The sequence below is a fragment of the Sturnira hondurensis genome, unplaced genomic scaffold (assembly GCF_014824575.4).
Source record: "Sturnira hondurensis isolate 20B ecotype Veracruz unplaced genomic scaffold, ASM1482457v3 Scaffold0022908, whole genome shotgun sequence".
NCBI classification, from domain to species: Eukaryota; Metazoa; Chordata; class Mammalia; order Chiroptera; family Phyllostomidae; genus Sturnira; species Sturnira hondurensis.
The window spans coordinates 1,144,604-1,158,526 of NW_028095539.1; the positions used below are offsets into that span (position 1 = coordinate 1,144,604).

At 40.1% G+C, this 13,923-nt stretch overlaps 1 protein-coding gene across 4 annotated transcripts in view; it reads right to left on the minus strand.

Annotated features, from left to right (window-relative positions):
- The window catches only part of DENND1A (DENN domain containing 1A), a 496,583-nt gene that overhangs the window by 449,488 nt on the left and 33,172 nt on the right, over positions 1-13,923 (minus strand). For 3 of the 4 annotated variants that reach the window (XM_037036474.1, XM_037036470.1, XM_037036479.1), the window contains one exon: positions 3,229-3,302. Coding sequence is in view for 3 of the 4 variants with exons in the window: in XM_037036470.1 (XP_036892365.1) it covers positions 3,229-3,302 (74 nt within the window). In the remaining variant the exon portion in view is untranslated. Of the gene's footprint in view, positions 1-3,228; positions 3,338-13,923 lie in introns of those variants that run through there. The other variant, XM_037036476.1, reaches the window with a different exon arrangement.

Below are 13,923 nucleotides of genomic sequence, written 5' to 3' on the forward strand. Positions count from 1 at the left end.
AAACCCTTAAAATACCATCTTGAGCAAAAAAGCAGCAAAACTACACGTAAAATAATTCTATTTCTATAAAATTCAGAAACAGGCACTACTGAATGTATTAAAACTACAAAGAAGAACAAAGAAATGATTGTCATAAGAGTCAGGAGAGTCTTACCTCTGGAGAAAGACAGAAAAGGATCTCTGGGGAGCTGGCCAAACCCATTTCTAACATTTACAGCCAAGAGTACAAATCAAGGCCCATATACCAATATGTCTAAATATTTAGAAGATACGAAACAAGATTACGAACTAGGAAATAAAATATGCTCTTACCCTCCTATCATGACAAATATGCCTTTATCCGCCTAGAAGAACAAATTTATACTGAAAATTGTTGGATTCCTTAGAGTTCCATGTGGAAACCTGGTTGTGTAGCAAAAACTGGCCACTGGCGCACTGCCCATGGCCCCCTTCTCCATCCCATGCTGCCAAGAACACGCACACAAGCATGCAGTCACCTCTATTCACAAGCCAAAGCTCCAGTCCATACCCTATCCCTACAAACAGCCACCCATAGGCCATCCCTTGGCCTTAGGGTCTGTCTATAAACCAGCAGCTCAGTCTACCCTCAGAAAGATGGGCCCTCAGAAGTGACTCACACAGGCTCTGGAAATAAGCTCCAGACCACTTGGGCAGAAAATTCTGAGGTACCAGGTACTCAAAGCATAGTCTAGCATGAAAGGGTTCAGGCTCCAAGTGGGTATGTCCCATAGGCCCCAGAGACTCCTTGTCCCAAGAAAGAGGGCCAAAGCAGGGAGCTCTAAAGCATAGAACAAGGGCAGTAATCCTTGGCAATATCATATTTCTTAACCTGGACAGTAGTAACATGGGTACTCACTTTACAATTATTTGTTAAATTATACATAAAAGTTTTATGTACTTTCCCACAAACAATGGGACCAACACCATGTGCCTGATATGATAAACAGTATCATGTTTTAGACACTCTTGCCAAAAATCCATAACCTGAACCTAATAATTGGAACATAATCAGATCCAATCCATGGACTTTCTAAAAATCAACAAAGCTCATTTTTTGAAAAATGTGTCATAAAGGTAAAGAAGATCCACAGAACTACTGCACACTGAAAGAAACTAAATAGATGTCACACTAAACAGAGTCCATGATCCTGAATTAGATTCTGGGTGGGAGTGGCAATGCTATAAAAGACACTCCTGAGACCACTGATTAAATTTAAACATGAACAACTGACATTACATCAATGTTAAATTCCCTTAATCTCAATAACTGTACTAGAGTTATGTAAGAAAATGTCTTTCTTCTTAGGAGATACATTCTGAAGAACTTAGGAGTGAAGCATCACAACCATCTGCAGTTTATTCTCAAGTAGCTCAGCAAAAACAGTATGTATATGCATGTAGAGTGAAGCAAATATGGCCAATAAGTAACAACTGATAAATCTAAGGAAAAGGTATATGCACTTGACTATCCTTGTAACTCTTATCTTTTAAAATATTTTCAAAATAAAAAGGTTTTTTAAAACTATGCTGAAGAGTTCCTTAAGAAAGGAGTCACCTGCAGGAGCAGGAGAGGAACCAGATGACTGGGACAAGGGGATAAGAGACAACTTTCATTTGTTCATTCTTCCATCTTACTTGTACTTTTCCAATTTTGCTCATATTCCCCCCAAAATTTCATTTTAACTTTGAAAGGGAAGTCCTACAACACTGATAGGGGAAACGTTAGCAAATATAGACATAAGCCAAATGTTTGTCCTTAAATGTCTCCGTCAAATCACAGCCATCATCAAATGGTTACTCTGTGACATCAGCCCACAGAAGTGCTGCTGCTCATGTACACACCATACACACCAGGTAACCCTTCCCAATCGAATGGCTTGCACAGTAAGAGGAATAACTTGCCATGGATGTTTAATTCTACTTCTAGAACAACCATACACTGGTAACATGTTTCACAGCTTTTGTTAGATAATCCAGGAAGCAGAGCACACACAGTTATCTCACTTTTTCTATTAGGAGAAATTCATTCATTTTAATAAACATTGGTGATGTTGTGCAAAGCCCTGAAGATGACATAGAAAGATGTGTATATCATGGTCACTGTCTTCAAGAAGGCAATGGAGCAAAGTGGAAGAGAACTTGAACCACACAGTAGCTATATTGTAAGCTGTATCTTGGTAAGTTATCTGGCCTCTCTGAGAGTCTGTTTTCTCATAGGTGTTATGAAGATGCCACCCAACTGTCTTTAAAGGCTGTATTGTAAGGACTGACTGCATATGTCAATCAGGCATGTAGGACAAAGCAAACTCAATAAAACGTAGCTACTTTTATGAGTATTACAATCTAACTAAACAATGAAATAGTAAATGTGGCCAAGGTTGTATAGCCAATTATGGGTATAGCTACCACTGAAATCCTAGTTACTCCAAGTACCTAATCCAAGTAAACTCAATCCCCTAAACACCAAATAATATACGTAGCTGTCAGTGCATGTGGACCAGAAGCCGCTCCCTAACAGAACTTTGGCAAATGCATCACTCTTTGAGGCACCAAGGAAAAAGAAAAACACTGGGTCATAGGCTGTTTTTCCTCAACAACTAAGAAGGATTTTAGGTCAAGAAGTGATATACTCAGCCTGCACAAGTTACTCTAACCTTATCTAGGACCCTGTCATCCAGAAATACATGTCCGAATTAGTCCAAAAGCTAAAGCCAGAGGTGTTTCCTTCAAATAATTTCCAACCTTCTCTTACCAGCACATAAAATATATTAAATTACATTTCAAACATCTTCTAGTTTAGTAATGGAGATTTCCCTTATTTTTATATTATATCCCTTAATATGTATTTATACATACATAACTTTATAACCTAATTCTCAGCCATCCTCATTAGCAAGATGACAGTATTTCCTATATACTGTCACTATACACTGTGATAGATGTGATAAATAGATGACTTCCAGGTATCTGTGAAAGGTATAAGCCAAAACCCACTTATGATCATGAATAAAGCTGTACTCCACGCCCATTATGGCAATGACTCTTAAATTGTTCACTGTGCATATGATGATGTGGGCACGAATAAAAGGGAAAGATACTTAAACATATTGAAAGGTAAATAATAGTTTAGAATATTCACATATTATCCCATGTGCATAGCTATCTCATATAATAAATATGCCGTATCATAATTGAACATGCAAATACCTGAAAGAGTGCGACCAATTATCCTAGGATAGGCCACTTCAACATACACTTCAAACGTGGTCTCTGGGTTTTGCCTACAAAAGAAACAGATCATGATTACTGACAAGGATTGAGGCAGCATAGTTTATTGAATCTAAGATGTCACTAGAACATGTGAGCTGTGGTATAAGGCACACCTTGATTAAAATCATTAGCTCCACAACGTAATGGTTGTGGAACCCTGGACAAGTTAATGAACTTGTCTGAGTCACGCCTACCTAAATACAACTAACCAAAAAGTTATTGTGAAACTTAAAACACACACACACAAACTGTCTGGGTACAATGTCGGGCCAGTAATTGGCCAGCCATTATTACAATTTTACAGGTGTCACATTTTCAATTAACACAGCTGGATCTCCAAAGCCTTAGGTAGAATTTTGAAGAAATTCAAAGCAAGGCAACACTAGCACAAAATAGCCTTCTCCCTCATATTCCAGGATAAAACATTCACATGATGAAGTTAACCTGCTCATTTACAGGCTTTAAGACTGAAACAAGAGAAACAGTGTCCTCATGACTAGGCTGTCATGAGACAGGATCCTAACCCAAATGTAAGACTGTTCCCACACAGGGGCTTCACCTGTACTGGCAATTGCAAGTATATGAATGTTCATTATTATATCCTTCTACCTTTTATGTCATAAATATTTTATAGTAAGTTTTTAAAAGATCACAGCACTAACAGAATGTTAACAGTTAATTCCAAGTGATGAGAACATCGGGGTCATATTATCATTGCATTTTCTCTTTCTCTTTGATTCTAAAACTACAATAAAAAGATATTATTTCCAGATTGAATGAAAATCATTCAGCAGAAGAAAATGTTATACTTTCAAATGCCTATAACTGAATTCTATTTTAAACCTGACAACAAAGCTCAGAGAAGAAACTCTGAGTTGCCTAGTCAAATATAAAATTTTATTTCAATGAAATAAATACTTTGAATTTACCCAGTAGATTCCACTTTTCAAAATAACTGTTCCTTATCTCATTTCATTCTTATTATAATGCCCTGAGGTGGGGTAACGGGCATTATCATCACCATACCAGTGACGAACCTGAGGCAGAGTTCCTAAGTGACTTGCCAGTGGTCCCATAGCCAACTAGAAATGCAGCCAAGAACCAGAATTCACACCTCCTAGCATTCAAATTCTGGTCCATTGATTCCAAGATGAACTTTTTCCCCCTACATTTTCACATTTCTTACAATCTATTGCATTTAAAATTCTATGTGGCAGCTTTTTTTCTTCCTTGATAATACATATAATAACAGTGCATCTTATAAATAATGACATCTTAGATTCAATAAAATATAGTAATACTTCCTCTAGCCCCTTAGCAGTAGAAAGAAAAATGTGTGTTTTTCAACCATGGATCTAGTTATTTCTCTTGTGAATGATCATTCCTCCACTGAATAGAAATTTGGGTTTTTGCTTTAAATAAGTACCTGCAGCTGAAAAGAGTTGGCTGCTCTAGAATTCAAGGTTCTTACATATACCTTGTCAAATAGAAATTCATTGTCAAAGTTAAATCCAATATAAACAGCAGATACTCTGATTAGATAGTAAATTAGAGTATCTTACTTAAAAGTAAATAAATAAAATAAAACAAAGTAAATTGAAGTTTTGAAAGTCTTGGAAAAAATTTTTGTCCTCTTTTTTTCCTGTCAGATACAAAAAGACCTACAAAGTCAACACCTTTTGGCCACCAAATATTTGTGGAAAACACCTTATGGAAACATCTTTTTCCTTCAAATGACCTCAAAAAACAGTGTTTGATGAAAAAAAGGAATGTTCCATGGTCACCTGAAGAACACCAGGAAGATTCCTTCCAAAACCTAAGTAAGTCTTTTAAGTCTATTTTGCAACTGGTTGAATTTCATCTCAGAATTTCATTCCTCTAGATTAAGATAATGGCTTTTAAGATGTCTACAGGACCCTAGGACTCCATAAAGTTTCTTTAGAGCTTTCACACATTTTATACCCAAATTTCCATTTTTATTTCTCCACGTTTATTTTTAAGATATTTTATTTATTTATTTTTAGAGAAGGGAAGGGAGGGGTTTTGAAAGAGAGGGAAAAAAACATCAATGTGTCTTGAGCGCCCCTAACAGGGGGCCTGGCCCACAACCCAGGCATGTGCCATGAGTGGTATTGAACCAGCAACCTGTGGTTTGCAGGCTGGACTCAATCCACTGAGCCACACCAGCCAGGGCTATTTCTCCCTGTTAAAACAAACAAACAAAAAACACCCTGAAATATAAACATGAGCATGGACAAGTGTTACACTCCAAATGTTTAAACCCTGGAGTTCCAACACATTAACCTATGCCACTAAGCTAAGATGACTGTGCAGACCTGCTGTCTACGAACACTGTCTCTACTCATTGTCTCTGTTCCTCCTTTCTTTCTCTAACACACTTCGACCAGGCTTCTGAGCCCACCACCCCACTGAAACAACTTGTCACAGTCACCAATGACCTGCACATTGCTAAAATGCGCTGAAATGGTCAATTCTTATTGCTTGTCTCACTCAGCCTCTCAGCAGCATTTGATACAGTAGACTGACTTGCCCTCCTTCTTGAAACACTTTCTTTACTTGCCTTCCAGAATATCGCTGTCTGTTAGTACTCTTCCTACATTATTGGCTGCTCCTTTGCTAATTCCTTCTCAAGTAAGCTCTCCTACCCTGGAACTTAGGTCTGAACCTCTCCCTACCTACATTCATTACTTAGATGATCTCATTCAGTCTCTTGGCTTTAATTACACAAATGCTGACAAGCCCCAAAGTCATGTCTCCAACCTGCCTTCTTCCCTGACTCCAAATGCCTACTCAGCATCTCCACTTGGGTATCTAACAAAGCATTTCTAATTTCACAAATAGTGCTTTTCTTCCTCAAATCTGCAACTCCTGAAATTCACTAGTTATTCAGACCAAAAAACTTGGTGTCATCCTTGACTCCCTTTGTTTTTCATGCCATGGTCATTTCCATGCCACAATCAACCAATCAGCAAATTCTGTTGACTTGATCATCAAAACATATCGAGAACCTCATTGCAGGTCAGCACCCCTAACCCTACCATCTTTGACAGAGCACCATCACCACACCTCTGTTACTGCAGTACTCTCCTGACTGGTCTCCCTGCTCCCTCCTTGGCCCTGCAACAGTCAGACTTCAACTTTGTGGCCAGTAATCTTTTCATTCTAAAGGTCAGGCTATGTCAGTCTTCTGCTCAAAACCTCCCAAAGCTTCCCATGCCACTCGAAGTCTGTCTTAGTTCTGGAAATAGATGGCAGTGATGGTTACACGACAGTATGAATGTATTTAACATCAGTGAACAGTACACTGAGAAATGGTTAAGATGGAAAACTGTATGTTACATGTATTTTACCACAATTTTAAAAGAAACTGAGAAGGAAAAAAAAGCAGTCCTTACAAGGTCCTACATGATCTGGTCTTTGCCTGTCTCTGTAATTGCACTTTACAGACTCTTTCTCCTTGCTCACTGCATTCCAGCCACACTGGCCTCTCTCCTCCTCAAACACACCAAACTCATTTGTATCGTACAGTCCTTTGCACTGATACTCATATAGGTGGCCCTTCCTGTAATCCAAAACTCGGTTTATATTTGTCCTCCTCAGAAAGGCCTTCCTCAACATACTCTCTACCATCTAATTTTAACCCTCCACATCATACCTATCACAATTGTGTTTCTTGTCATCACCCTCCTCTGCAGGAAAACTGCAGAAGAGCAGGGACTTTGTCTACTACACCCACTAGCGTTTCCTTAACAGTGCCCAGCACATAGCCAGAATCAAGTAAGTGTTGAGAAGAAGTAAAGAAAGAACAGACTAGCCTTCCTGGGGTTTAACATTTCAATAAATAATAGAAGTACACATTTCTGTGATTCCCAAGTTTTAACAAGTTAAAGGACAGATTTCCACCCACCTCCAGAGTTTCTGGGGTTGAACCCAAGAATTAGCATGTCTATCAAGCACCCAGGTAATACTTATGCTGCTGGACTAGTGATCACACTTTCAGAACCACTGACCTAGTTAAATGGAATTCTTCCAAATCACTTACTGCGTTCAACATAAAATAAACATTGGTTATACCTCGATAGTCAATCATTGTAACAGTTTCTTACTCAGTTCAAATAGCTGCCAGAGCTCTATTACATGAAGCCAAAGATTATGACAGTCTCTTTTAAAAGGAGAAAAGAAACGCAAAAAGCTGACCAAAACACTAAGAACAAATCAGACTATAATTATAACTTACAATCATGTTCATCCATGATTGTTTACTTGTTGCCTTATGGAAGAAGCAGTGACTAATGTTGTGACAAGTTATATAACATACCAACAAATACACAAAAGTTATTTTAAGGGCCAGTGAAGCCAATGCAGATGGAAGCATTTTCTATTTCTCTGCAAATCAAAATATAAATTTAAAAGTGTGTCCTCTAAATGCAAATGGCCAAGCAGCTCTTACTTAATATTTTCATTAAGTTCTGTAAACAATTAAGGCTATAACCATTTCCAGAGAATCTCTGGGACTACCCTGAGACTGCTTACATCTTCCATTACTCTTCAAGATGCTCAATATTTTTAACTACTTGACTAAAGGAACTGAAATCCTTCTTCTGTCCTATTAACACTCACTGCTATTTCAGTACATGTAATGATGCTGAGAGTACCATATTCAGAGCCAACTTTCCAATATGGACCCAAGTTTTCCCAGAACACTTGATGCTATATCTTAACATATTACCATGGAAATGTCCTGGTTCTGCCATAATATCCCATTATTAATTGCCTTACACTCCTATACTTCCACAATGTGGAACCCTGCCCACCTGCTAAACATCTTTTGTTTGCCACCCACACTCACCTCCTGCAGTTCTGCACCCTAAGATCCAGCCAGAACTAGCTGTAGCCCTCTGAACAAACCACACTCTACAATAAGATCATTACCATATTATGACTACTAGTTACTGTTCCCTATGTGCGAGGCATGATCCTAAGCACTTTAAATGCATTGTTTCAGTTATTCTTCAACAACTGTGAAGTATTACCTCCAGTTCAGAGATGAGGACACAAACTCAGAGGATAAATTGGCCAAAGTCAAAGCAAGAAAAGTAGCAGAATCAGCATGGATCATCCGAAAGCACTAACCACTTGACTATTCTATTGTACATTTTTCAGCTGCCCTTCTGCAAAAGAAAAATCTTTCTGATCTGAACTTAACAAAGTCATTCATTAAACCTCAGCCCGGGCATTTCCTCCTCTCTGGGAAACCTTCTCAATCCCCCTCGCTCATAGCCCAGATTGGGTTAAGTGTCCCTTTACACTCCAGGGCACCCTGTACTTCCTCGCTCTTGCAGCTCTTACCACAGTCAACCCTTATACAATTACAATTACCTGGGGAGCTTTTAAAAGTCCTGATGCCAGGCCATACCTCAGAACAATTAAACCAGAATCTCCAGGCACTGTTGTTTTTAAAGCTCCCCAACTTACTGTAATGTGCAGCCAAGGTGGAGAACCACCTGTGTGCCTTTATTAAATATCTGTCCTCCCACTAGACCGGCAGCTCCCTGAGGTCACCAAGTGTCTATAACCCCAATTCCACACCATCGCAGTAAGTGTTTGATGAATGGGTTTTCTGTAATGGCTGACAGGTAGTTTCCAGCTCCTGGAACTGCTCCTCCTTCTCTGACAAAAGTAATTTGCTGAATACACACCACTGTTACTCTTGAAAGTTTTCCTTTGGAGTCAGAGGTATGAATAAGTCACACCTGCTCACAACAGCCTTGGCCCTTAAACATAGAAAAATGACACACAAACAACTAAAATGTGTTTGAAGGAAGGGAGGTCTGCTTACTGCCGGGAAAATGAAGGCTGAAAGTAAGCCAGGAAAGGGTTTCTATTCAATACCACTTTTCTGAACACAATTCTCAGTGATTCACTGAAAGGGCCAACCTCAGTGCTCAGGGCCATGTTCTCAGAATGATTAAGTACACTCAGTTCAAGTCAAAACCAGACAAAGCCTTTGACAATATTCAGAGGGCAGAAAGCTGAATGGTTTGGGGTTGTTGTTGTTTTGGGTTTTGTTTTTTTTTAAGAACATCATGCTATTGATCATACTGCTGGATCATCAGCTTTCAATTAGGATCTACTTTTCTTCAATTACAACCTATTATGAGATTAGGAGAAAAATGTTAACACTCACTCTTCACACAACGAATCTTTGCTGTACCTGGTAACCATGCCATAATGCTAGGCCCTCCTCCCCTTCAAGTGTTACTTCGAGCTAGAGACTGAAGCACTCAGTGTTAGGACCCCTTAGTCATTTCACAGCAGTCAAATCTCCAAACCAGCTAGTATTCATCAAGAAAAATAGCAACCTATTCTCTATAGACTAGAGGAATGATTTGACTTCAGCACACTGTTTCTTTAATTACAAACTTATATGCTGAGGGAGCTAAGGTATAATATTTCAAAATCCACACCAACTGAACTGTCTTAAAGTTGACAACACAGTGAAAAGAAACTGTATATACTTCAGAACATGCTAGCAAACATCACCTAATAAACATTGATTTCTTTAAGCTAGACAAACAAGCAAAAAGGTAGTGTTAATATTTCCAACAAGTCTACATTTGTTTCAGTGGACTCTGAAATTAAAGCCCTTTTTCCAGCTTGAAAATGCTGTATCAAAGGGTGCTTTCTAACCCATAACAAGTTAACACCTCTGTAGAAGAATGCAGTCATTGTTGAAACTTGTTAGAAAATTATTAACTTAGTTGTGTAATTATACAAACAAGTTGTTTCAAGATTTTACACTTCACTTTTCATTTCTAATAATGCTCTCAGGATCATATTAATAAAGATACACAGAGACTGCTATTAGAGGAGTTACAAAGTTTTTTATCTTTCCACATATCCCTATGAAGGATCCTTATGCCACAATGTGCAAAACAAGTGCACTGGAAAAGCTCAGCTGCGTCCCAAGCAGGAAAAACAGCATGCACACTAAGCAATGTGCAGCACCCCATACAGTTTTAAGAAATTCTCTACCATGCTAAGCTACAAGGTAAAATCTAGACTCTTCTACCACATTATTAACATTTTCCTTTTTTAAAATATATTTTATTGATTATACCATTACAGTTGTTCTATTCCCCCCCTTCATTTCCCTCCACCTGCACACTCCCTCCCCCACCATTCTCCCCACCTTAGTTTATAACCACGTGTCTCAAGTTCTTTAGATTCTATATTTCCCCCACTATTCCCACCCTCCCCCCTATCTATTTTCTATCTACCATCTATGCTATTTTCTGTGCCTTCTCCCCCCTTCTCCTCCTCCCACCCCCGTTTCTAACCCTCCATGTGTTCTTCATTTCTATGGTTCCACTCCTGATCTAGCTGTCCTCTTGCTTTGCTTTTGTTTTAGGTGTGGTTGTTAATAACTGTGAGTTTGCTATCCTTTCACTGTTAATATTTTTCATCTTCTTTTTCTTATATAAGTCCCTTTAGCATTTCATATAATAAGGGCTTGGTGATGATGAACTCCTTGAACTTGACCTTATCTGAGAAGCACTTTATCTGTCCTTCCATTCTAAATGAAAGCTTTGCTGGATAGAGCAATCTTGGCTGTAGGTCTCTGGATTTCATGACTTGGAATACTTCTTTCAAGCCCCTTCTTGCCTATAAGGTCTCTTTTGAGAAATCCGCTGACAGTCTGATGGGCACTTCTTTGTAGGTGACTGTCCCCTTATCCCTTGCTGCTTCTAGGATTCTCTCCTTCATTTTGGTCTTGGCTAATGTAATTATGATGTGCCTTGGTGTGTTCCTTCTTGGGTCCAACTTCTTTGGGACTCTCTGAGCTTCCTGGATTTCCTGGAAGTCTATTTCCTTTGCCAGACTGGGGAAGTTCTCCTTTATTATTTGTTCAAATAAGTTTTCCACTCGTGGCTGTTTCTTTCCCCCTTCTGGTACCCCTATAATCCGGATGTTGGAACGTTTAAAGATGTCCTGGAGGTTCCTAAGCCTCTCCTCATTTTTTTGAATTCTCATTTCTTCATTCCTTTCTGGTGGGATGTTTTGTTCTTCCTTCTGGTCCATTCCATTGATTTGAGTCCCAGTTTCCTTTCCATCACTATTGGTTTCCTGTGCATCTCCCTTCATTTCAATTAGTTTAGCCTTCATATGTTCCTCTAATTTGTGACTATGTTCCTCTAATTTGTGACTATAATCTACCAGTTCTGTGAGCATCCTGATAAATAGTGTCTTGAATTGTGCTTCTGAGAGGCTGGCAATTTCTCGGTTGCTTAGAGTTATTGGCTCTGGGACTTTGAGTTCTTCTTGCACCATCTTTTGGGCTGTTTGTGCCTGTTCCGTAGCAGGATCAGAGCCCTAAAGTGTTCACTAGAACAGGGCAACTAAGTTGCTGGGTTGTGACGTTGTATGTGGGGGCGGGGTCAAAGAGGGACAATGGCTTCCCGTCTGCCACCTGCCGCTGCGGCCCCGGCGCCGCAGCCACCACCGTCACCAGGCCCACGCGTTTCGTTCCACTGCATGCGAGTGTGCCACTGCCGTCAGCCTTCCACCACTGGGTTTGCCCCCTGGGGCCTGCGTGGTCCGTCTCACTGTGTGTGAATGTGCGATCGAGGTCAGTCTGCCCCACACCCCGACTGGTTCTGGGCTGCCTGCGCACCTAGGTCGGGGGATCTGTCCTGCCCGACCCAGCTCCGCTGCTGGCTCCGCCTCTCTTACCGTCCCCATTGAATGGTTCGTAGTTGTCGGACTTCCGTATAATTCCGTTCTCTGGTCTTTGGGTGTGTCCTAGTTCTCCAAACCTTTGTTGTGTTCAAACTTGGTTGTGGGAGAAGGCACAGTGTTTCCACCTATGCCTCCATCTTGGCGGAAGTCACATTATTAACATTTTCAAAGATCGAATCTATTTTCATTACCAATAAAGTCTGTCCTTTAAAAAAGTATTTAAAAGCCTCCCCTTTCCTAACTTTCCCTCTGCTCCCACTGAAAATTTAGTCCTAAATTGGTCAGAGCAAGGTGATGCACAGACTGGCGATGGCCCAGTGTGGGGTGTTGGAGCCTGGGCAGGACGAGGAAACGCCCCCACAAAGGAGCAACCTGATAAGGACTGTCAGAATATGAGCAGGGCAGGAGTGTATCTGGCTGAGGGGTGGCCTGGCAATATGATGTCAAACTTAAGTGAATGAGGAAGTCATCCCCTCAGAGGAAGCAGCCTGGCATCGGGAGCCAGAACTCAAGTCGGGTGAGAAGGGCGTTCATACACAGGATGACTAGTATGACAGAAATCAGAGTCCAAGCTGAGTGAGTAAGGCATCCACAGGACAGTGGGGAGGCAAGGGCACATCAAACCACAAGAGTAGGCACTCTGATCCTAGGAAAGCAAGGTCACAGAGGACAGCATCCATCCACATGGGGTAGGGGGTAAAGGGGCAATGTACTTATCAGAACCCAAGACCAGTGAGGAGAGCCTCATAGTTGAAGGCAGCAGAAAACTAAAATGAATTCTCTGACACTGATTTAAATTAGAGATTAGTATGAACTCAAGGTTTTCAATAAATGTATATTTTTAAAAAACAGAATGTAAACATAACCTGACTTTAACACACATATTTCTTAGCTCTGTTTACCAACTTGGCCTGGCAGCAGCACCAGCCCAACAGCCATGAACATAGTGCCCAGACCTTGGCTTCTTCTAAATACAATTCTCTAAAAGGAACCAGGGCTTCTTAGAGAAATAGCTGATTCCAGGGTGGGGGTCAAGGAAATACAAGATCGGCTTAGAGCATCTTATTGTGCCATAAAGCAAAGTATTCACAGAATGGTGAAGACATGTCAAAACGACGGATCTAAATAGGATCCATCCCACTGACCAAATCAGGGATAATTTGAGCATCAAAATCAAGTGATATTAACAGATTATACGTATGGGTGAATAAATTAAAAATTTAATGAGGTCCTGGCTGGTGTGGTTCAGTTGGAAAATCATAGTAATCAAGAGGTTGCGGGTTCAATTCCCAGTCAGAGCACATACCTAGGTTGCTGTTTGATCCCTGGTCTGGGCACATATCCCGAGTCCAGGCACATATCAGAGGCAACCCACTGATGCTTTTCTCTTCCATCGATGTTTCTCTCTCTCCCTTCCTCTCCCCCTCCCTCTTGAAGTAATGAGAAAATGTCCTTGGGTAGGGATTAAAAAATTTTTTCTTTCACATACACACAAAAAATTTTATGTGAAATGGAGCACAGTTTCAAACCACCTTCACACAAAATACTTGTTAAGGACAAGAAGAGAAAAAAGTAAATTTTTCAGTGTAGAAGTTTGACAAAACTACATTAATCAAGTCATCAGAGTGATCACCAGCAGTAATGGGACAAACTGCTAGAATGCAATGAAAAAAACACAGCCACACTCCCATGATATTCCCGCCAAAATGCTTAACCTGAATCTAATCATGAGGAACCATCAGACAAATTCAAACTGAGGGATCTCCAAAAAACACCTTGCCTATAGTCTTCAAAAGTGTCAAGGTCACGAGCATCAAGGAAAGACTAAAGATCTCTTCCAGACTGAAGGAAACTAGAGACAAAACAACTAAA